Source organism: Channa argus, chromosome 1, assembly GCF_033026475.1.
Source record: "Channa argus isolate prfri chromosome 1, Channa argus male v1.0, whole genome shotgun sequence".
Lineage (NCBI taxonomy): Eukaryota > Metazoa > Chordata > Actinopteri > Anabantiformes > Channidae > Channa > Channa argus.
Window position 1 is genome coordinate 1,604,753 of NC_090197.1, and position 21,772 is coordinate 1,626,524.

The 21,772-nt window shown below is 40.0% G+C and overlaps 2 protein-coding genes and 1 gene segment (V, D, J or C); 1 reads left to right on the plus strand and 2 right to left on the minus strand.

The window, feature by feature from the left end:
• Positions 1-1,807: 1,807 nt before the first annotated feature.
• LOC137099467 (zinc finger protein 771-like) lies at positions 1,808-4,680 on the minus strand. The gene is made up of 2 exons (XM_067476336.1): positions 4,100-4,680; positions 1,808-3,316 (listed from the first exon to the last, which is right to left on the minus strand). Exons 1-2 carry the CDS (start codon positions 4,269-4,271, stop codon positions 2,400-2,402), a joined length of 1,089 nt encoding a protein of 362 aa, XP_067332437.1. The 5' UTR covers positions 4,272-4,680; the 3' UTR covers positions 1,808-2,399.
• Positions 4,681-5,063: 383 nt separating this feature from the next.
• LOC137099446 (oocyte zinc finger protein XlCOF6-like) lies at positions 5,064-12,052 on the plus strand. The gene is made up of 2 exons (XM_067476300.1): positions 5,064-6,046; positions 8,008-12,052. Exons 1-2 carry the CDS (start codon positions 5,866-5,868, stop codon positions 8,949-8,951), a joined length of 1,125 nt encoding a protein of 374 aa, XP_067332401.1. The 5' UTR covers positions 5,064-5,865; the 3' UTR covers positions 8,952-12,052.
• A 2,562-nt stretch (positions 12,053-14,614) lies between these two features.
• On the minus strand, positions 14,615-16,133 carry LOC137102127 (Ig kappa-b4 chain C region-like). The segment is given in 3 exon segments: positions 14,615-15,066; positions 15,766-15,802; positions 16,125-16,133. Coding segments are annotated over 3 exon segments (375 nt in total).
• Positions 16,134-21,772: the final 5,639 nt, after the last annotated feature.

Sequence of the window (21,772 nt, forward strand, 5' to 3'; positions counted from 1 at the left end):
TTTATTTTATGTTTGCTCTCACAATGAAACAGCAGCCAACCTCGACACTTTACTACTGACTTCTCCCATTACTTGTTTTAACTCCTTGATATTTTTCACTGTGTGGAGCTCTGATCTTTGTTATAGTCTGAACAAGCCTAATTTGTTAGTTAAGATCTCACTTTTGCTTGAAATAAAAAAAAAAACAGGGTGGAAACATTTTCTGTCTTAGTTTTCTTTTTCTATAATATATAAATGTAGACATATAAAAATATAAATGATGCCACCATGATGAGGGCTAGAGTTGAATTGTTTGGAGATTAAAAATGGGTTGAAGTGGAAGGAAGAAGCATAATAACAACAACAACAATAATAATAATGTAGATTTTTGATTTGTGTAAAATGTTAAAGCAGCCCTGTCATGTGACCTATGACTAAGCTGAGTTAGTTTTGTTAAAGCACGTTCTGCAAACGTTCTGCACCCAGAGAACAGCTGCTCACTGGATATTTTCTCTGTTTTTAGACTGTTCTCTGTGAATCCCAGAAATGGTTGAGTGTGAAAATCCCCTTGAATCAACAGTTTCTGAAATACTCTTAATACACTTCAAACACCTTTCCTCCCTGTTTGATGCTCACTTTGAACTTTAGCATGAATGCATTGAGTTGCTGGCCTTTGATCGGCTCATTAAACATTGAGGAGCAGTTGAACAGCACCTCACTGCATGAGGCCTGGAAACAGTAATTAAAAACTTTAATAACATCAAAAACAAAGTCATATCAAATCATATGTCAAATTATGAGTAATATGAGTCTTTATGTAGTGTTTGTTAAACTGACGATCAATTAGTTCCCCACAGGTCAATTAGGAATTTCTGGTAAATCTCAATATGATTTTATTATTATAATAGTGTACAACTGTGTCCTCGACTTCTCTGAAACCCTAAAGGACAAATGTACAGAGGTCATCCTGCATGGAGCTGGAGGCTCAGAACTAGCTGACCACTAGTGAGTTTTACTTGAACCTGTGTTTATGTGTCTTTTCATTGCTTGTTTAGTTCTTTGTTTGGCACTGAACTTTTAATGTATGGAATGTGCAATTCTTCTGCACAGCAAGTTATAGATAGAGTATCTGTCCAGCCTGTGGACACGTCAATGTAAATGTTCCGTACATGCCTACACAGGCGTCGAAATCTGATTTACGCATAATAAGTCAATTTACGTAAATTAATTTACGTAGTTTTCAATGAGCTCAACAAAATTACTAATTTACACATTTATTAAAAAGCATGTATAGGATTTATTCAACGGGACTCAAAAACAAAACTCAACAGTGGAAGACTTTTCTCCTAAACATTTTGAAACAACTTTATATAAAGAAAACACTTCACTGGTAAATGTAAAAATCAAACATATGATCTCTGACAATGTATGTGTTTGGAAAATGCATGGATTTTATTATGCAAGTCTCTGAACATTGATTCCTCATATGTGAAGCCTGGATAAGAAAAGGTCTAACTTGATGAAAACTTTTGATACAGTCATGAGTCTTTTTAGTCACTAGCTGAACTCAAACTTGTATATTCTGGCTGTGCATGAAGATTAACACATGTAGAGTGAGATAATGCAAAATACATAGAACAAGTTTATGAAATAAAAAATGTGCTGTGTCTGTCCATCTTTACCTACTTCATACACCCATGTGTATACCCAAAGTACAGTTATGTTTAAGTTCTAGGCTCTGTCAATACACCTTAAAATGAATTCCACACCCTGGGCTAATGTTCACCTAGCGTCCCTAAGAAGAAACCACAGGGAAGATCCTAACGTCTCCAGTGTGGCTTTTCACAATCCTAACAGGCCAAAATTTCTGAATGACATAATTTTGCTGCTACCTTTAGGAGTTGGATTAGGAGCAATTTATCAACAATACTAACTTAGGAAATCACTCATATCCCCACCCAAATGTGGAACAGCTGCCAGGAGATGACATGCTGGTTCTGTGGGTGGAGAGCTGTTCCTGCTGTAACACGTGACTTGCACACTTGACGCTGAGCTCATTAAAAGGCAGTTTGGACAAAAATTTAATTGTTTTTTGTCACAGAGCTGGTGCAGGATGTCACTGCTCCATCAAAATGAACATGTATATCACCAAAGCCATGGTCACACTTTTTTCACAGGCAGGATAAAGCTGATCTGTCAACAACTGCAAAGTTTGGTCACACCAGCAACCAGTGTTTGCAGAACATGTAGCTGCATTCCCTTTGCAGTAAGCGAACTTCGACCACAAAATCTAAATCCAGGCTCCTAGAGCCAAAACCCAGGTTAACTTTGTGAGCTCTTGGAAAAAGGCTCCTGAAATGGCTCCTGTGGTGGAGAAGCAGCTCCACCAGAGTGTGGCTTTCCTCATGATTGAGATGTTCTTATGTGACCCTGGTTCTGTGGTCAACGAGACATTTGTGGTTTTTAATCTGTGAGTGCCAAGTGAACCTTCTGTCACAGAAGCTGCATTTGAACGGCTTCTCCGCATTGTGCAGGGCCATGTGTGTGGTCAAATTGGCCTTTTTAGAAAACCTTTTACTACAAACAGAGCAGCTGAACGGTTTCTCTCCAGTATGGACCCTCATGTGATTCACCAATGTGCATCGTAGACTGAAACTTGTGTTACAAACAGGGCAGGTGAACGGCTTCTCTCCTGTATGAACTCGTAAGTGCGTGGTCAAATTTGAGTTCTTTGTGAATTTCTTACCACAAAATGGACACGCAGATGTTTTTTCTCCAGTGTGGCTTTTCATGTGGCTCTGCAAGTGGGCCTCACTGCTAAAACTTTTACCACACCCAGAGCAGCTGAAGGACTGATTAGCTGCTCTACATCTGTTAACACTCACAGGAACATCTTTGTTTTTCAGAGCACTAAACCCTGATTGTGGTTCCCTGCTGCCATCCTCACTGTCTTCTGTCTCAGAGGACGTCTTATTAGCGGCTGGATCAAATTTCCTGGCTGGTGCTTCTCCCACATGGACTTTGCCATTAGCTTCTGTTTTTAAATGCTGTGCGTCTCTCTCCTCCACAGTTTGCCTCTGATGAAGCTGCAAAGCCTGAGGTTTCTCCTCCTCATCTTGCTCTTCCCTCTTCACAGGGACAGAAGTAAACAGGAACTTTATGTCAGCTTTTTCCAGGTCTTTAAGCTGCTCTCCCTCCTTACCGGTGCATGGTTCCTCCTGTTCCTCTTTAATTGGTGGTGGCTTTGGGTCCTCCTGCTCCACACTGCTGCTACGCTGCTGCTGATACGGTGGAACTTCTTTAATCACTGTAAACGTCTTGACATATGCGGGAAGCACTGTAAAATAAAAACACATTATCTAAATCTACCTCACACAAATGTTTATTTGATATTCTAAGTTGATACTGACTCTCAATTATTGGTTGATTCATCAGCACTTGAAGAAACCAATGAGTGATAGTAGTGGGCCGGTTCTTACTTACTTAGAAAGCTGAAGCTAAACCGTCTGGGTTCTGTTCAAGAAGTATTTTTTTTTTTTTATTGAATCATTTTAATTTATCGTGTAAAAAGAACAGTCTGTTTTCTAAGGGATGTGTTTATTTAACTAAAGAGACACTTATAAACCAGTAAGACTAAATAATTGAGACTAGATACGCATCCTTTATGTGAACTGTCACACTGACTGGGATGTTTAAGCAGGATGTAAAGGGCCAGGATATAATGATTCCTCATTAGAAGGCTGGACTGTTGTTGCCAACATTTGTTCTTGGTTCTGCAGGATAATTTTTCTAGATATACATGAAGTTTGCAACTTTGCTGTTAAGTAACATATTTCAGACTGTGCAGTATGAAAATGTCATAATGCATCATAAAATTGTTACAACTTTTTGTTTGCACTTTTTCAAGTCAGTCAAGGTTATCGTCTCATATTGTCTGTGACCATGTAACTGTTTTTGTGAAGCCCAGGATCGTTTTCTTCAAACGTCTTCATTCTCGTCTTAATGTAAATAATTAAATAATAATTAAAAACATCTTCTTATAACATACCTATTGGTCATGAGCAGAAACACGTTGCAGTACGGTATCGCCCCCTGCAGACTGATCACCATATGATCTCACCTGTTTTATCCGTGTGGGTCTCAGTCCTCCCAGAGTCCTGCAGCAGTCTGCGCTGGCGGTCAATCTCCACTTCGTACTCCGCTATAGTTCTTTCAAACAACCCGAAAATCTCCTCAGCGGCCGCAGTTAGTCTCTGGTTGACAAAAGCTCTCATGCTTTGGACTTTAGACATCTCCACACAAACATCTACGCCAGCGTTTTCTACAGACGAGCCCCGTTAAAACCGCTGTTTGGTATCTGGTAGATGTGTTGCTAAGTAACGTCGATGCCAACGAGCCAAGCTAACGTCCTTCACTGACGGTTTGTTGGCTGTCTGAGATAATTCCGAGGTAAAACAAATAGAAAAACGTCAGCACGCTACAAAGCTTATCCACGCAATTCATGTGTCTTTCAATCGTCTGCTAATGTTTTTAGAGGGACAACATTTGCTCATGACACACAGCTTCTTCCACAGATAGACGCCATATTGTTTATATTGAAACAAGTTGGCACGGTAGCCAAAAGTCCTTCCGGTTAACCTTCAAATTAAAGGTTACGTAGGATTTTTTTTTTTTTTTTGAACATGAACGTTTGCCCGTTTTCTAGTGTTTTCTAATGGCATCTAGGATGCGACTTAAACTCTGGGTTGTTTTCAATGATGACAAAAATCTATTAATGCTAATTTATTGATCTATTAATTTAGCCTTTAGGAAATGATGACGGCCTGTTAATACAGCAAACCATCAGTTCATGATTAAACAGAATAACCAACATCTTTATAATGATGACACTTACAATGTTTCTGGGGTGAAATAATAATACTGCCTTGTGTTGCCTCATGTTTTCTGTATGTTAAGTACTTTATGCACAAGACAGATATTGAAGCAATTTGACAAATCACTTTACTTCGCTTTAACACAAATAACTAAATAAACTAAGATGCTTAGAGTCCCTGTACCAAACCGTGACCACGAGGAGAATTTGCAAGGATCTTGTGGCAAATTGTGGATTTTTTTTTAACCCTTAGCGCTCTTGTAATGTCCGGAAACCGTGTGGAAAACAAATAAATAAATAACGTAATGTCTGTTGCGTTTTCACAGAACATGTGCTAAATATAAAAAGTTGAAATTATTGACAGATTAGTTCGCTAGATCAGTTGGTAAAGGCAGTTGTCCACGGACCACAAGGTGAGTGGTTCGATCCCCAGCCCTGGCTATATGTCGAAGTGTCTCTGGGCAAGACACTGAACCCCTAACAGCCCATTCCCCTCCCCAGCTGTGCAGAGCTGGTCCAAGCCCAGTAGAAATTGGGGAGGTTGTGTCAGGAAGGGCATCCGGCGTAAAAACTGTGCCAAATCAACATGCGGACAATGATCCGCTGTGGCGACACTGAACTCACGGGATAAACTGAAAGGCCAAAAAAAAAAAAAAGGTTTCTAGAGCCTCGTGAGCTTTTATTTTGAAGTTCAAGGACGACGCTACACCGGAAAGTCGCCTATTAAATCACCTTTCTCAAACACAGGTTCGGGTCCTTTTGTGTATCGAGGGGCAGTGAGAAGAACCTCTGGCGAGAAATGAAACTAATGGAACAGAGACACTAGCTACAGCAAGACAGACGATGCTTGAAGGTTCGTTCGTTTCCTATTTGCGTCATCTGGAACTTCAGGTAAACTACGGAGCACCTTGACTGACTGAAGCGGTGGATTCAGCGCTTGTGTGACTGGCTGATGCAGCTGAGACCACGACGTCTGTTTGTCCGGAGCTAGTCTGAAGACAAAGTTGGTGAAAATGTCCAAAGTCCAAATGCTGAGAGCGTTTGTCAACCAGCGACTGTCGGCGGCTGCCGAGGAGATATTCGAGCTGTTTGAGCGGACGATAGCTGAGTACGAGCAGCACCTTTATCGTTCACAGGGGGACAGAGAGCGACTACGTGAGCACCTGGACTCCGCTGTGGACCTTCACGGAGCAGGTTTGTCAAAGTTCGTGTACCGCTGTGTTTACGGCGCTCAAAAGACCACAAACAGCCGTGCGCTCATATTTGCATATTTACGGTAACGTGTTTTCTCTCTCTCTCTATTTAAAACGTCAGTGCAAACAAGCGTTTCAAGTAAGAATTAATACTCTGAGACATGACTGCTTCTTTGGGAGGCGTAGATATCATAACTGTATTTAAAATACATAAACAATAATGAAAATTAAATGTAAAGAAATTAAATGTCTAAATAAATATAAATACTATACTATAATACACTATAATACTAGATACACTATAATAGGGACTTATTGTCAACATGGCTTAGAGAATTTTGTTAAGTTCGTTTTGTTTAAGGCTTCAAAAACTGGAGATTTTAAAAATACACATTTGTATAAAAAATATTTTGCTATTAACAATGAACTTTTTACTCTCGCATGTTTGATTCCTAAAGTAATGTTGCTATCCGGAGATCGTTGTATGACGAATATTGAACATTTATTGTATTTGCTTCTCATCTTAACTGATGACGGACCCCAAACCTTTGCTATGCATTGTTCTCTTGACCCTGTACACAATCTTAAAAGGTAAACTATAAAGGCAACTATCAAAAGCAACAATGAAAGGCAACTATCAAAGGCTTATGATGTCACGAATAACATCATTCGTACTCAATACACAAAGTACACAATACACAACAGAAACAGAGGAAACCCTGATTGTTTTTTTTAACTTTAGTCATCTATGTACATGAGAATCTGCATCTATAGAAGGAAACAGAACAGGCTTTAGTGCACCCAGGATCATTTCAGAGACATGAACTTTTTTGTTAGGGCGCATATCTGACCTCTGTCAGTTCTTTTAATAACCTGAAGGAGGATTTGCTTGATGCGGTTTTCTTACTTTTTTCCAACCCTGTGGACAATATCTAATCCATTTCACATGCCAGACCCAGTGCAATTTTGGACAACAGATCAATTACGATAGCTGTCGTGTTGTCCCTGGCTTCTCTTTCATACCTTTATCCTTACATTCCACCTTTGTTTATTGCTGTTGTGAATGTTCCTTCACTCTTTCTTGCAGATCCTCAACAGATTTTTTCAGGACTAGTAACTCACTTTGATGGGTTTCAGCTTTGGCTTTAAAGTTTTCCATATCTGTTTTTCATCCAGTCAACGACAGCTCCTTTATCTGCCATTTTGTTTGTGAGAGTTTCAAATTGATTTTTTTTCCATCTGTTCGACATAGCTCCGCTTTTTTTGTTCCATGGGTTTAGCATCCATTTCAAGCTTAACTTTGGAGCTTGGAGATTCTATAGAGAGATAGATTTTTTAGGTGTAACAAAAATACATTTTCTGAATAGCCTTATAGTTAGTTTGCTTAGGACTCAGATGGATTTAAATTAAGATACAGAATAAATTTTATTACAGTGTGTTGGAGTAATACAAGGGAGTGGAGAAAAACAAAATGGTTTCACACTAAGTCTTTAAAAATCACATTCTGAATATTTAAATTAATAAATTAGAGGAGCTTAATAATTATCACACAATAAACGTGTAATAGCCTATGTTGCACCATTCTGCAGATATTTATAACCAGGGTCCATTTTCTCACTTTTAAAATCAAAACAATAACAACAAGTAACAAATTAGTTTGAATTTGCATCACTAAGTGCATTTTGTTGTAGCTAATTGTACACAAACCAGTCTCGGCTGAACCACTGACCCATTGGTGTGTTTTCCTAAGAAAAATGTCATGAGATGTGACAAAAAGAACAAGCAAAACTGTTCATTTGTCTACACCAAAAAAAGGGGGTAAAACGTATGCATAATCATAATAATGAACAGTTGGCACATAGAAGAAAACAGCAAAAATAAAACAAAAAAACACAATTGCCTTTGTTTTCTAAACAAAAAATGGTGATATAGTTAGTATTAATTAGTTGTTGTTTCTTGCAGACACCCAGCAGATGTTGGTAGGTGAAGCAGAGGTTTTCTCTCAGCAGCATGACTGGAACACCAACCTGGAACATGTGGACCAACCAGAGATGTCACACATTAAAGAGGAGCAGAAGGAACCGTGGAGCAGTCAGGAAGAAGAACGATCACAAAAGCTGAGAGAAACAACAGGCATCACAGAGTTTTCTTTCTTTCCTGCTACTGTGAAGAGTGAAAATGATGAGAAATCTCAGTCCTCAGAGCTTCATCAATGTCTAACTGCAAAGAAGAGCGAGGCAGAGCTTCCAGAAGCAGGATCTAATGGAGACAGCCACAGAGGATCAGAACTAGCCAAAAACCTGCTTCCATATAGACATTTAGAACCTAATAGAGATCATGACATTTCCCATTATAGTGAACATGTGTCTGCAGAGACTAATGACTGCGCAGAGACCAGGGGATCTTATCTTGCTTCATATTTAAATGTTCTGAGAAATTCTGATGTCAATGTAAGTGACTCAATAAGTAATAGTGTGAAAAAGTCCTTTAGCTGCGCTGATTGTGGTAAAACATTCGCCAGCAAAGGAAATCTTAAGACCCACATGACATGTCATACCGGGGAGAAACCGTTTGTTTGCCCCATGTGTGGGAAAAGATTCAGGCAGAATTCAAATATGGTGACACATGTGAGAATCCACACAGCAGAGAGACCTTTCACCTGCACCATCTGCAAGGCCAGCTTTACTCAGCGAGGGACGTTGCACCAACACATGCGAATTCACACCGGAGAGAAACCGTATAGTTGCTCCATGTGCGGAAAAAGATTTACACAGAAAGGCTCTGTGACTCAACACATGACCGTCCACACAGGCGAGAAACCGTTCAACTGCAGCGTTTGTGGTAAACGATTCGACAGGCCGTCTCTGATCAGGAACCATAGGTGCGTTTATGCCACAGATGCTTAGGATCCACAGAGCCTGCGAGTGCTTGGTCTGTGGTGTGGCGACTGTGTTGGATTGAGATAACGAGTAGAAGGATGCCAGCAGCTACTAAACAACACTTTCACTGCCTTTTCAACATGGACATATGGATTAAATATGAAAAGAGCAGGTAGAGCAGCATCGTTCTTAACATGTGATTCTTCTCAGCACAGCTTGGTTGTTAATATGATCGACTGAAAACTATTTCACTGTTTAAAGTTTTAATTTATTTTATTGTGATGCTAATTGTTTAAGAACTTTAAGAACTCAAAGTCTGGGATTTCTGATTTAAAAAACAATACAGTTTTCTAAATGTTTTCAAATATCCCTAAATGTATTTTGGCCTTGCTGGCAGTGCTGTGGTTATTTATAACTGCAACTGAAGCCAACACCTAATATTGGACTGTTGTATAGACTAAATCCCACTCTCATAGCAGCCTACTGTATAATGCCTGAATTACAAACCACTCAAAGAAGGAAACTGTTCAGATATTAATGCATTTGTTGTTCATGACTACCTTCTTTCATAAATTGCAAATTTATCAGAAATTGGCACCACTGAACAACAGTAAGAGTAATGGACTAATGGACTAATTCATATTTGAGAGGGATCATAGTGTTTCCAAATGTTGGTTGAAACAATTCAAACGATTACATCATCATTAAAAGAACAGCTAATTCAGCTTGTCAGCCAATCACTGTGATTCTAGAATACTGGTTGGTTTTTGCATGTCTGGAAAAATGACTGACATCAACGTGTGCTTACTTCTGATGCCACAGGATGATCCTATGATCATAACTGTACAATCTGTCATCCGATACAGCAGCTCTACCATCTACTTTTGCAAGTTTATAATTCCTCAGTTTTAGGTTGAAACTGTCATAGTGGGTGGTGGAGTTGTGCTGCAGTGCATTTTATAAAGAGCTGGTTCTAAGGGTCAAGGAAACCAACTGCCTCTAAAACTCTGAAGCAGTTAAAATGTTTGAGGCCATGTTCTCTGTTGTATTCAAGCATAGGACAATTGAAGTGTGATTCTAATCTTCATTGGATCTAGAATGTTTTGCATGTTAAATCAGACATGTCTTGGTATGAATTTTGCACCAGCTGACTGTTGTAAGAAACACTACAATGTGACCACCTCCTTTGATTGTTTGGTGAGAACAAAGACATTTCAACTCCACTGGAACCAGATGACACCTGATACTTGGTTACACAGTTACAGGAACTTGATCAAAGTGGTAAAAGTGCTTTGGAATATGAGCACAGTGTCCACAAACTACATCCACATCTTTTCATGCTTGTGCTGTGTTCAGTCTCAAGGGAATAGCAGCAGGACAAACCACAAACACTGACGTATGTCTGTGTTGTTATCATTTTACAAATGAAATATGGAGACTATTATATGATCTATGCATTAGAATTGGAAAATGTTCAAAATACAGTGAAAAACAAGTCACTCTAAAAAGTTCTAGTTATTATATAAAGAAATAAAATGTGTATATGTAAACACATTTTCCGTCTGAACATGTACATGTACATACATATAGAAACACAACTGAAGCAGTTTCTGCCACAGGAAATGTAATCAGCTGTCTGGACATTAGTTTGTGCAAAATGTGTAATTTTCATTGTGCAAATGAAATTAGACTGTTGCTGGGAGTTAAAGAAATAACTGACACTGTGAAGCTTATTTATAACTCACAAGTTTCTTCTCTATCTCTCCTCAGTGAATTCAGAGGAACGTTTTTCCTCACAGATAAAGTTCCTAATATCAAAATATGCACTGTTGGTCTGCTTTTACCGTTCCCTGGGATCTGCCAACCTGTGGGACATGTATAATGCTTCTAGGCTGTCTCCTCTGGATGTTAATGGAATGGAGTTCAGCCTGGATATAATAGGCATGAAGTTTTTGTTTTTTAAACCTTATTTTATACACTTGTGATTTGAATGCAGCACATACATTCAATAGGTTTGAAAGTTTGTCGTTACTTCAACCTCATCCCAGACTGCTGATGATCAATTTCAGAAGTTTTGAATGTGTCTATCCCCTGCATGCAGCCACCTGTAGTGTTTCACTGCACTACGCTGTGTTAAAACACAGTCTGTACAAAGTCTTACTCTCCCACTGCTGAACAGTTCAGCAATGCCTCTATCGGCACTGTCCCGACCTTATCTGTGGCTCCCTCTTCTGGTCAGAAGACAAAACATGCTCAGAGTGTTTAGTGCAAGGTAACATCATCTACAGTCTTTTAAAGAGCACTGTTCACAGTTCAAGCTCAAATATGTGATTATTTTTGTGATATGTGAATATTTTTACGGGGCTTTGGAGTCAGATCAGAAGCTTGTGTTGGGATTTTGGATATTAGTCTGACGACCTAGAGATATCATCCATTCACTCCAATCAAAGTTGCTGACTCTGCTCAAACTGCACAAACGTTTTTCTATGTTGTTCGACTGCTGGTTTGTAAATCCGTTGCACATGTTCATGTTCTCATTCCCAAGTCATCATACAGTAAATGGCCACTTTGTCCAGTTCATTAGCATGAAATATTGATGGAATAGGTACGTGGAGCTTTCAGTCCGAAAGTAGTAATCAGACCAATTTTGTAAATGTTTCCACAAGTGTAACAGAGCATCTTGGGACAAGAGGATGATTAAATGTCACTGCTGTCTCCTTTTCTATTTGGTCCTCAAACTGCACTGAACTCAAGCATCACAGAATCTAAAATATCCAGTAAAAGCAAGAAACAAGCAGGCAGGTCTCCCCCATATGTAATAAGAAATGTGTTTATAGAATAAAAATGATCCCAGTCACAATCAGAAGACACAGCATTCCCACAGACACTGTAAAAACTCTGAAGTGGTTTGTGTTGGCAGCTGGAAGCTTCTGTGATCTTCGTTTTTGAATTACTGCCTGTTTTTCCTTTAGTTGCCTGTGAAACAAATGGCAAAAGTTGTTTAAATGAACATTACTACAATTAATGTGCTTAACTTCACCTTTCTGTGTTGCATATTGATTGACTCTTACAGCTTGTTGTCAGCCAGCATCACCGTTACGCTCTCCATCCTCTAACATCTCCACCTCCACGTTCTCTCCCTCACATACTCCTGTTGTCTCATATGTTTGAAAATCCAAAACAAGTTAACTGTAGCTATGGGTTCATATGAGAGAATTACGTGTTCATTACACAGTGTAGAAATGTGTGTTTAGGCTTTAGGGTATTGGCATTAAACATACAAAAGCAGATCAAATCATCAAAACAACAGTATGTGGTGAGGATTCCTAAGTCACCCAAAGCGCAGAGTATTCTGACAGTATAATGACATATTTCAGAAACTGGATTTAGATTTTCCCTCACAACCATCTCTAGGGTTCACAGAAAGGTCCAAAAAAAAAAAAAAAAGGAATTATCCAGTGAGCAGCAGTTCTCTGGTTGACAATGTCAAGTTGATGTCAGAGGTCAGAGGTCAGAGGAGAATGGCTGGACTGCTTCAAGATGAAAGTAAGTCAACTGCTAGTTCTAACTGAGGTGGACAGAAGAGCATCAGTGAAAACAACATGTCAGCTGTTACATTCACATGGTTGGTCACAATTGGGCATGACCAACATGAAAGCATGGATCCATCTTGCCTTGCATCAACAGTCCAGGCTGCCAGTGGTTAAATGGGGTTTGGGATGTTTTCTTGGCTCACTGGGACACTTTGTACCTACTGAGCATCATTTAAATGCCACCGCATACAGGACCTGTGTTTTGCTGTGATCACGTCCATCCCTTCATGACCACAGTGGAGGCAACATCTGATCAGTTGAGCAGTGTCAACATGGACTTCACAGTAAACACTGAACCCACATTTTTCATTCATTTTATACAAACAAAACATGTTTGGTGTCAAAGAGTTGGGCTGTGTGCTTATTGTGAATGTATTTGTAGTATCAGGACAGTATAGGGAAAAGTTTGGAAGACGTCTGGAAGATGGAAACGCTCTGAGCTGCCTGGCTGCTAACTACTAGTATAAATTCTCTCCTACAAGGACGACAAACTGCCACTATTTTGGGGCGTGAACACCATACAAACACAGAAACATAAACCAGGGCTATAGGAACTAAGTATCTCTAGGTGAACTGAACTTAAAACCAACCAGGATGAGGCTAATTAACCAAGGAGAAAATGAGGGAGCTAGCGACAACTAAGACAACAACACCGGGAAAGAAACACTGAGAGCTAAACATGAAGGTAACACACTAGACAAACCCACATTGAAAAACATAATACTCATAAGTATAAGGAGAACACACAGGAAACGACTGAGACACAGAATGACCATCAAATCAAACCTCAGACCAAAGAAACAGGTAACAGAGACAGGAGTCCAAAAAACCATGAGACAGAGGAGCCAGGAGACATTGCATGGATAACCAGTGTGAAACAAAGACGATGATCTGACAAGGAACAGAAGGGAGAGCTGGGTTTAAAACGGCAGGGGAACGGGTGAAAACAATTGTGAACATTGATGAGTGGTAAAGCTGGGGAAATGAACTGGAGACAGGAAGTGAAGGAACGGGATAAAAAATAAAAGTCCAGAACAGGAAGTGGGCCAGATCATGACATAACTAAGGTTGGAAATCGTTTTCTGAATGTCTATAGAAAACAAAATCACCTTAACTTGTGTTCCATCCATTTATCCATCGCCAGCCTGCTTCTCTCGTCTCTGGCTGCAGGTTGCTGTAGCTAATCCCAGCCGTCATTATTGAAAACGCAGGATACGCTCACAGGACTGATGCATGCACACATACAGAGACACACAGCCATTCAATACTGTATGTTTCTGACTCATATTAATCATTCTTAAATATTAAGTCATCAACTCAACGCAATGACCCTCCTCCCTCATTATTATGCTCATTCACCAGCTTCTCTCCAGATGACAGGGAACCACGCTTAAGGTGGACTTGACCCACTGCAGAAAAACAGATTAATACTGTTCATGTTCCTGTTCATGTGAAGTAAACTAAACTCCTTCTCTCATAACTGCAGCACAGGAGGCTGCTGGTTCTGCCGGTTTTCAGATTTTATGAAACTGGCTTTAGAAGTTTCACTTCCATATATGAGCTCAGTAACCATAGAAACAGAAAGACATCACTGCTCATTCATAACAGACAGGTTTTAGAAAAGATAGAGTTTTAAAGTTCATTTATATATTAACAACATAAAAGGTCATTTTACAAAGAAACATTTTTTGCTTTAAAGTTAAGTATAATATAAAAATGATACTTTGAGACGGCTACTGTAAAACAGAAGACTGCATGATTATTTGCTAATTATTATGAAAAATTCATATTCATAAATATAGAACTAGTTAAAAGAAACCATATCAATTATATATAATATGTATAAATACATTCTATCAGTACCTACACACAGTGGATACTGATAGAATGCTCTTAATTATATTCTAATTTATATTTCTCATGTAATAAATTCTTCGCATTTGCAGATTTACGGTTTATTAAAACCAAAATAGTTTCTACCAACAGCAGAGTTTGTTAATAACACACATGCAGTTACCAATTCTCCTACGATGTTCCAACAACAACGTTTCTTGAAACATGAGTCTATTTTCCATCACCAGACATGAAAACTACAGACTGGATCAGCAGGTTTTTATTGGACTGAATCAAAGTTACAACAAGCAACAAAAATAAGAGACAAAGACAGATATAGAGAGAGGGAGCAGAGTGACATCAGTAGCAGAGTCCCTGGAACACATGTCAGGACTGGGGACACTGGTCTCTCCTCAGTGTCTCTATGACTGGAGACTGGGAGCCCTGTTTGGCCTCACAGGTCACAGAGCCTGCATTCGTCCACTCATTTGCAGGGATCCTCAGGGTGCTGCTCCAGCTGTAGCGTCCGTCCGTCTCTAGCACCCCGGGACTCCTGGTCTCCTCCCAGCTGCTGCCGCTGCTACTGCCGTCCACCTTCCAGGACAGAGTCCAGTCTGAGGGGAAGCCCTTGTTGGCCAGACACATGAGCGTGACTTTGTCCTTCCCCAGTTCCTCACTGGAGGGGGGCAGCACAGTCAGGGTAGGACGGACATCACCTACAGTAGGACACACCAGTCAGTTAGAGGACAGAGACCACACAGTTGGACACCTTTACTGTGTGAGAGTGGATTTTGTCCTTGAAGGAGTTTCTGTCAGATGGTTGTTCTGCTCCAACAGTCACTGACTCACACATTGTTTCACTACCCTTTAAGAAACCTCTCATGCAGATCAAGACAGAGACAAACATCAGACAGTTTGACCTGAAATATATCCCATAAAACAGTTTGATCCAAATTTTAACTCTACATTAGTTTCAAATATGTAGTGGAAACATCGAGATAGAAAAACACCATGTGACAACAATCAAATGTTCTTCATGTGGATTTCAGTCCCAATCAAACACATCAAATGATTTCAAATCTACAGCAACAAATAACAAGAAATCCAATAAAGTCAGGAGAGATTTTTCCCAATTTTCAAATATCACAATTTATCGTTACTCTGTTAGAATTTAGTGGAAACAAGTCACATTTAAAAATCAGAAGGCAGTTTTCAATGTGGTGGATTAAAGTAGTTGAACTTTGACCCTGACAGGAACATGGAAAGATACGTTTAGTAAAACTGCTCTGAGTTCACCTCCATGATGAAGGTGGGGAATAAAAACAAATACTGAAGCTGTTCCAAAGAAAACCAGATCATTTCACCTGCTGCAACTAGTTAAAACACGACTTCACAAGATTTGATCAGAAACTTACTTCCAACATCCAGTCTGGTTCCTCCACCAAAAGTCCACTACAGTGATACAAAGCGACTGAGGCGTCGTACAAAAACCTCTGACTGTACAGAGACATGACTCTCTGACTTTGTCCAACTGAACTAAAACTGCAACATCTCAACATGTAACTTTAACATTAAAGTCACATTTAATGGTTTAATATTTGATATTTATCACAACCAGTTTTTAGATTCCAGTTGCTAAAACAGCGTTGTCTCTTTGTATAAAATATTTCTTTACATATTGTAAAGTAACATGAAAACAACAATTTGACCTAGAAAACTGAAGAACAAGGAAAAAAGCTCCTGAAATATAAGAGTTTTTAAACATTTGACTTACTTCCAACATCCAGTCTGGTTCCTCCACCGAACGTGTACCACAGTGATACAAAGTGACTGAGGCGTCGTACAAAAACCTCTGACTGTACAGAGACACAACTCTCTGACTTTGGAACAAACAAACTCAACAAAAGCAGTTGTTGGTTTTAAACATGTCTCAGCTGATATGAAAAGTTAAAATAACCTCAAAATGTGTTTGATTATACATCAATAATTAACAATATAGGAAATTTCTAATTAATTGCTTTACTACATATGATAATTTTCAAATAAATACACAATTGAATTTTTGATAATTTAAATAATAAAATTATGTTTTGACAAAAGTCCAAAACAATAAATAGATAATAAATAGCGAAAACAATAATAATAAACTGATTGATCAGTTTATAATCAGCCTGATCAGATTGATCCAAGTCCCTGTTGGAGTCAGTCCCATCATTTCCATAGAGCCACTTTGCATCAGCAGCACCATGCTCCAGTGCTCTGGGAGAGTTTATAGTCCTGAGAGTTGAACACTGGATGACTGACAGCTGTCCTTCATGACAACAGAAGACACAGAAATCCTCCTCATCAAAAACATGACTCTGATCTCCGTCCTCATCTGGACTCTCCTCTGCTGCTGCTTCACAGGTAAAGTCCAGAGAATCCAACTCCTCTCCTCTATCAACATCCGTCCCTCTGAAATGAAGCCCACAAAACCATGATGCTGCTTTCTGTTTTTGTCTCTGTGTCCTCAGAGTCCAGAGGTCAGGTCACAGTGACTCAGCCTGGAGCACTGAGATCTGCTGTTGGGGAGACTGTCTCCATCAGTTGTAAAACCAGTCAAGATGTGCTTGCTGGGATCCTTTTATCCTGGTACCAACAGAAAGATGGAGAACGTCCTAAGCTACTTATTTATGCTGCCACCACTCGAGACTCAGGGATTCCAGATCGTTTTTCAGGCAGTGGATCAGACTCTGACTTCACTCTGACCATCAGTGGAGTCCAGACTGAAGATGCAGCAGTTTATTACTGTCAGAGTGGCCACAGCATCAACAGTGAGCTTGTGTTCACACAGTGAAAACTCGTCGTACAAAAACCTCCCTCAGTCAGACTGAACAGAAACTGAACTGATGCTGCAGCTGGAAGCTACTGCAGAGACTGATACAGTTCACTGAGGACACACAAACACACACACACACACACACACACACACACACACACACACACACACACACACACACACACACACACACACACACACACACACACACACACACGCACACACACACACACACACACACTTAACATATAAACTAAATTCAGAATCAGTTTGGATTATAAAAAGTCAAAGATCAGTGATTTCATTTGTACATTTAAATAACAAAAAATCACCATAACAAACTGTACAATCACACATTTTCTCTCGCATCAACACAGTCTCCTAAAAACTTCATATACAACTAAAGGGGCGGCTGTAGCTCAGTTGGTAAGGCAGTTGACCATGGACCACGGGGTCAGTGGTACAATCCCTGCTCCTGGCTACAAGACGAAGTGTCCTTGGGCAAGACACTGAACCCCAAGTTGCTTCCGGTGGGTCAGGTGAGCACTTTGCATGGCAGCCACCGCCATCGGTATGTGAGTGTGTGTGTGAATGGGTGAATGGGAAGCAACATTGTAAAGTGCTTTGGATAAAATCGCTATATTATAAACTGGTCCATGCATTTGTTACTTCTAGGTTGGACTACTGTAATTCCCTACTTTCAGGATGCCCCAGTAACTAAAGAGCCTGCAATTAATCCAAAATGCTGCAGCAAGAGTGCTGACTGGAACTAGCAAGAGAGATCATATTTCACCTTCACTAGCTTCTCTTCATTGGCTTCCCATTAAATGTAGAATAGAATTTAAAACCCTGCTTCTTACATATAAAGCTCTGAATGGTCAGGCTCCATCATATATAGAAGACCTCATAGCACCATATCATCCCAGTAGACCACTTCGCTCTCAGAATGCAGGCCTACTTGTGGTTCCCAGAATTTCCAAAAGTAGAATGGGAGGTAGAGCCTTTAGCTATCAAGCTCCTCTCTTGTGGAACCAGCTCCCAGTTCAGATTCGGGAAGCAGACACCCTCTCTACTTTTAAGTCTAGGCTTAAAACCTTCCTTTTTAATAAAGCATATAGTTAGTTATAGTTATGCTGCCATAGGCTTAGACTGCTGGGGGACCCACCCCCCAATGCACTGAGCTCCTTTCCTCCTCTTGACCATCTCTCCTCTCCTCTCATCCCGCAATTGTCACCACTGTATGTCATTAACTCTGTGTCATTAACTCTGGGGTTTGAAGCTGTGTGTCTTCCAGCGTGAAGCTACTGGTCCTACCAATCTGCCCGATGTTTTGTTGTTGCTTTTTCTTGCTCTGTTCTTTTCTCTCTCCCCTTTCCACTCACCCCAACCGGTTGAGGCAGATGGCCGTCCACCCTGAGCCTGGTTCTGCTGGAGGTTTCTTCCGTTAAAGGGAGTTTTTCCTCTCCACTGTTGCCTATGGCTTGTTCAAGGGGGAATTGTTGGGTTCTCTTTATACATCTTTATAATCTTGACTTTATTCTGTAAAGTGCCCTGAGATGACTTTGTTGTGAATTGGCGCTATATAAATAAAGTTGAATTGAATTGAATTGAATATATAAGCGACTATTTACCATTTACCATTTAAAGTGCTAATGCGATTACGTTTTTCTAGTGAATGTAATGACTTAATCAATACATTGTGATGCAACATACTGTATGTCTTAAATGAATGGAGCAGTACTTTATTTAAGGGAGAGGGAGCTGCCAGGAGGTTGTTGGGGAGGATGGTGGGTGTATAAAATACCAGACTGTCAGAAACTGAACTTGGGTCTTTGGCCTAAGTCCTGTGTCTAGTTTAGTTAAGGAAACCACTGATGATAGTGTTAGAGTAAGATCATAGATGTGTTTAAAACCCAGGGTCTGAGAGTTATTGGCCCCGCCCACCACTTACCTGTACCTGTACCTGTATGAGGAGAAACAAGGAACAACAGTAGAGGCCAGAGGCTGAACAGAAGCTTTCATGGTGTCAATCAGTAGATGGAGTCACCAGTTGTCATTCAACTGTTCAGAGTCCACGTCCTCTGACTTGTTGTGCACAGTGGCCCCAACATTAAGAAGTTCCATGAGGACAGGTCAAACTGTGCTGATGAGAATCATGTGTCCGTGTCTCCAGATCAGCTGCTGAATGGACCGTGTGTTGAAGATGAAGCAGACGTTGTTTAAGTGCAGGATGAAACCATCTCTGTTCTACTTACAGATGTTACCACTTGGACATGAGACAAAGAAATCTGTCCAACTGTAACTGTTGATGACTTCCATGTTTTCTGTCTCTGCCCACATCCAAAACTTCTGATGGAGTTTGTTGTAGCTGAGACCCTCACATTTGGTATTTGTATCTTTACTTCACAAATATTGACTTAAAAACTACACAAGATTCAAATGTCCACATCAGTGCATCAGTCTACTACCAAATGTTTTTATATACTATGTATTTAAACATGTAAATATTTAAAACAATGTTGGACTGATGGGAAGCCCCCTGATCCGCTGAGGACACTTCCAGCTGAGTGACTGTGTGTGTTTGCATACGTGTCCTGCCTCTGTCTCCCAGCTGTTAAGAGACCAGTGTTGATCAGGGTCTGTCCAGGCCTTTCAGAGCCACTGACACGCCGGCAGCACAATGATGATGTCTCTGAGTCTACTGCTGTCCACTGCATCTGACCACAAGTTCTCATCAACATCACATTTTATTCTCCTCTCCTTTGTCCTCCACACATCCTCCTTCTCTCTGTCACTCTTCTTTTCTGTTCTACTTGATCCATGTTTCCACACAAAATTATTCTAAAGCTTTTTACTAAACACTGTTAATGAGAGCAAACACAGGACACCTGGACAGTCTTTCAGTTGAAGTTTGGACAAATTATTTCATTTTATGGTAAATACTGTGATGTTCTGTATATTTCATTATTATTAATGTAGAAATGCATAAAATGCTTTAAATCAGTTTTATTGTGTTTTCACCACATGAGTTTTTTGTTGTGGAGTCTCTCTGTCCTCTGTGGTTAAAGCTTGTTTGCTCCTCACTTGCAGGTACAGTTAGTTGGTGGTATTTGTGAAAACCTGCTCAAATGACCAACGCAAATAAAGGCAGAGAAACAACATGCACACTTATTAGATTAATTCAGGTATTTAACAAATCTAAATTAAATGAGAAAGAGATGTGGAAGTCTGTAAAGTCAGCTGTGGAAGTAGTGAGAAAAAAATGTAGAGTTGTGTAAAACTCTCTCCAGGCTTTAAGTCGTACCAACATTCACCTGAGTTTACAAATCAGAAATGGAAGCAAATTGTACAAATGACACAATGTACATTCATGAAACTATGCACCTTAGTGGAGGAGTTTATGCAGTGGTGATCCAAGAGTCTGTTGGGGTCCAAACCAAAATGTATGCATCATAAAACCATTATGCTGAAAATGCACAGTCTGTGACTGTTAGCGTCATTACAAACTTTGCACACAGTCAGTGCTGTACATAGTTTAAGTTGGGGCCCCCAAAGGCCTGGGACCCCAAGCAATTGCCTGCTGGCACAGAGCTCCTCTGAGTTTATGGCCTGAGAGTTAAATGTTACTTTAACAAGGAGTTGACCGTGAGGCTCCAGCTCCACTTGTGAAGCAAATAGCTATCGTGCAGAATACGAGTTGTGTTAAATCACTTAGGCAGCATGACAGCACTGTCAAGAAATCTGCAGAAATGTGTTGTAAGATCACGATGAAGAGCCAATTATACACTTTTCCATGTACCAAGTGATGAGGGGGTATTTGAGGCCGAGCTTCACATCCCCCAGATTATGACACTGATAGATGAGATGCACATTCCAATCCTTGCTCCTTCAGAGGGTAAACTGAAAAGATCAAACTGCCAGCAACACTTCCAGATCAAAACAATTCACTAATGCACTTTATAAAAACTAAACTGTGAAGAGAAATAAGTTTTAACCAAAAGTGCGAAAACATTCTTCTTACAGTGCAGTACATGTCTAAGCTGCTGCTGCTGCTGTCCACCATCCAGGACAGACTCCAGTCTGAAGGGAAGCACATGTTTGCCAGACTCATGAGTGTGACCTCCCCCTGCTGCAGCTTCTCACTGGAGGGGGGCAGCACAGTCAGGGTGGGGACGAGTCGACCCACTGCAGAGAAAGAGAAACCAAGTGTAGAGACACTGGGAGTTTAGATGAAAATGGTTTTCAGTGCTTTACTTCCTCTTCAAACATAGTAACCATGGCAACAGAGAGGCATCACTGATGAACCATGAAAACAGATGGTTTCAGGACTAAAGATAAAAAGTAAAACTAGTTCCAGAGTATTAAGTTGGAAAGAACATTTTCAGAAACCTAATATTTATAAATTGCTGAAATTAAAATGTCAGTGTAACAATAGTTTGAACTTAACAATACATTTAAATGTCTGTGTGAGGAAATAAACAGTTTCTGCAATGGTATTAGCAACTAAATCAGCTACAATGATGCAGTAATGTCTACAATTATAATATGAAATAAAACAGTATAAGGAGGACTTAGCTTAAGTTGACAAAAGTACAGTTGACAGC

Coding starts and splice junctions, on each gene's coding strand:
- LOC137099467 (XM_067476336.1), bottom strand. CDS start 4,271: ATGTCTAAAGTCCAAAGCATGAGAGCTTTTGTCAACCAGAGACTAACT. Junction 3,317..4,099: donor GACCCACACGGATAAAACAG/GTGAGATCATAT, acceptor TTTATTTTACAG/TGCTTCCCGCATATGTCAAG.
- LOC137099446 (XM_067476300.1), top strand. CDS start 5,866: ATGTCCAAAGTCCAAATGCTGAGAGCGTTTGTCAACCAGCGACTGTCG. Junction 6,047..8,007: donor TGTGGACCTTCACGGAGCAG/GTTTGTCAAAGT, acceptor TGTTTCTTGCAG/ACACCCAGCAGATGTTGGTA.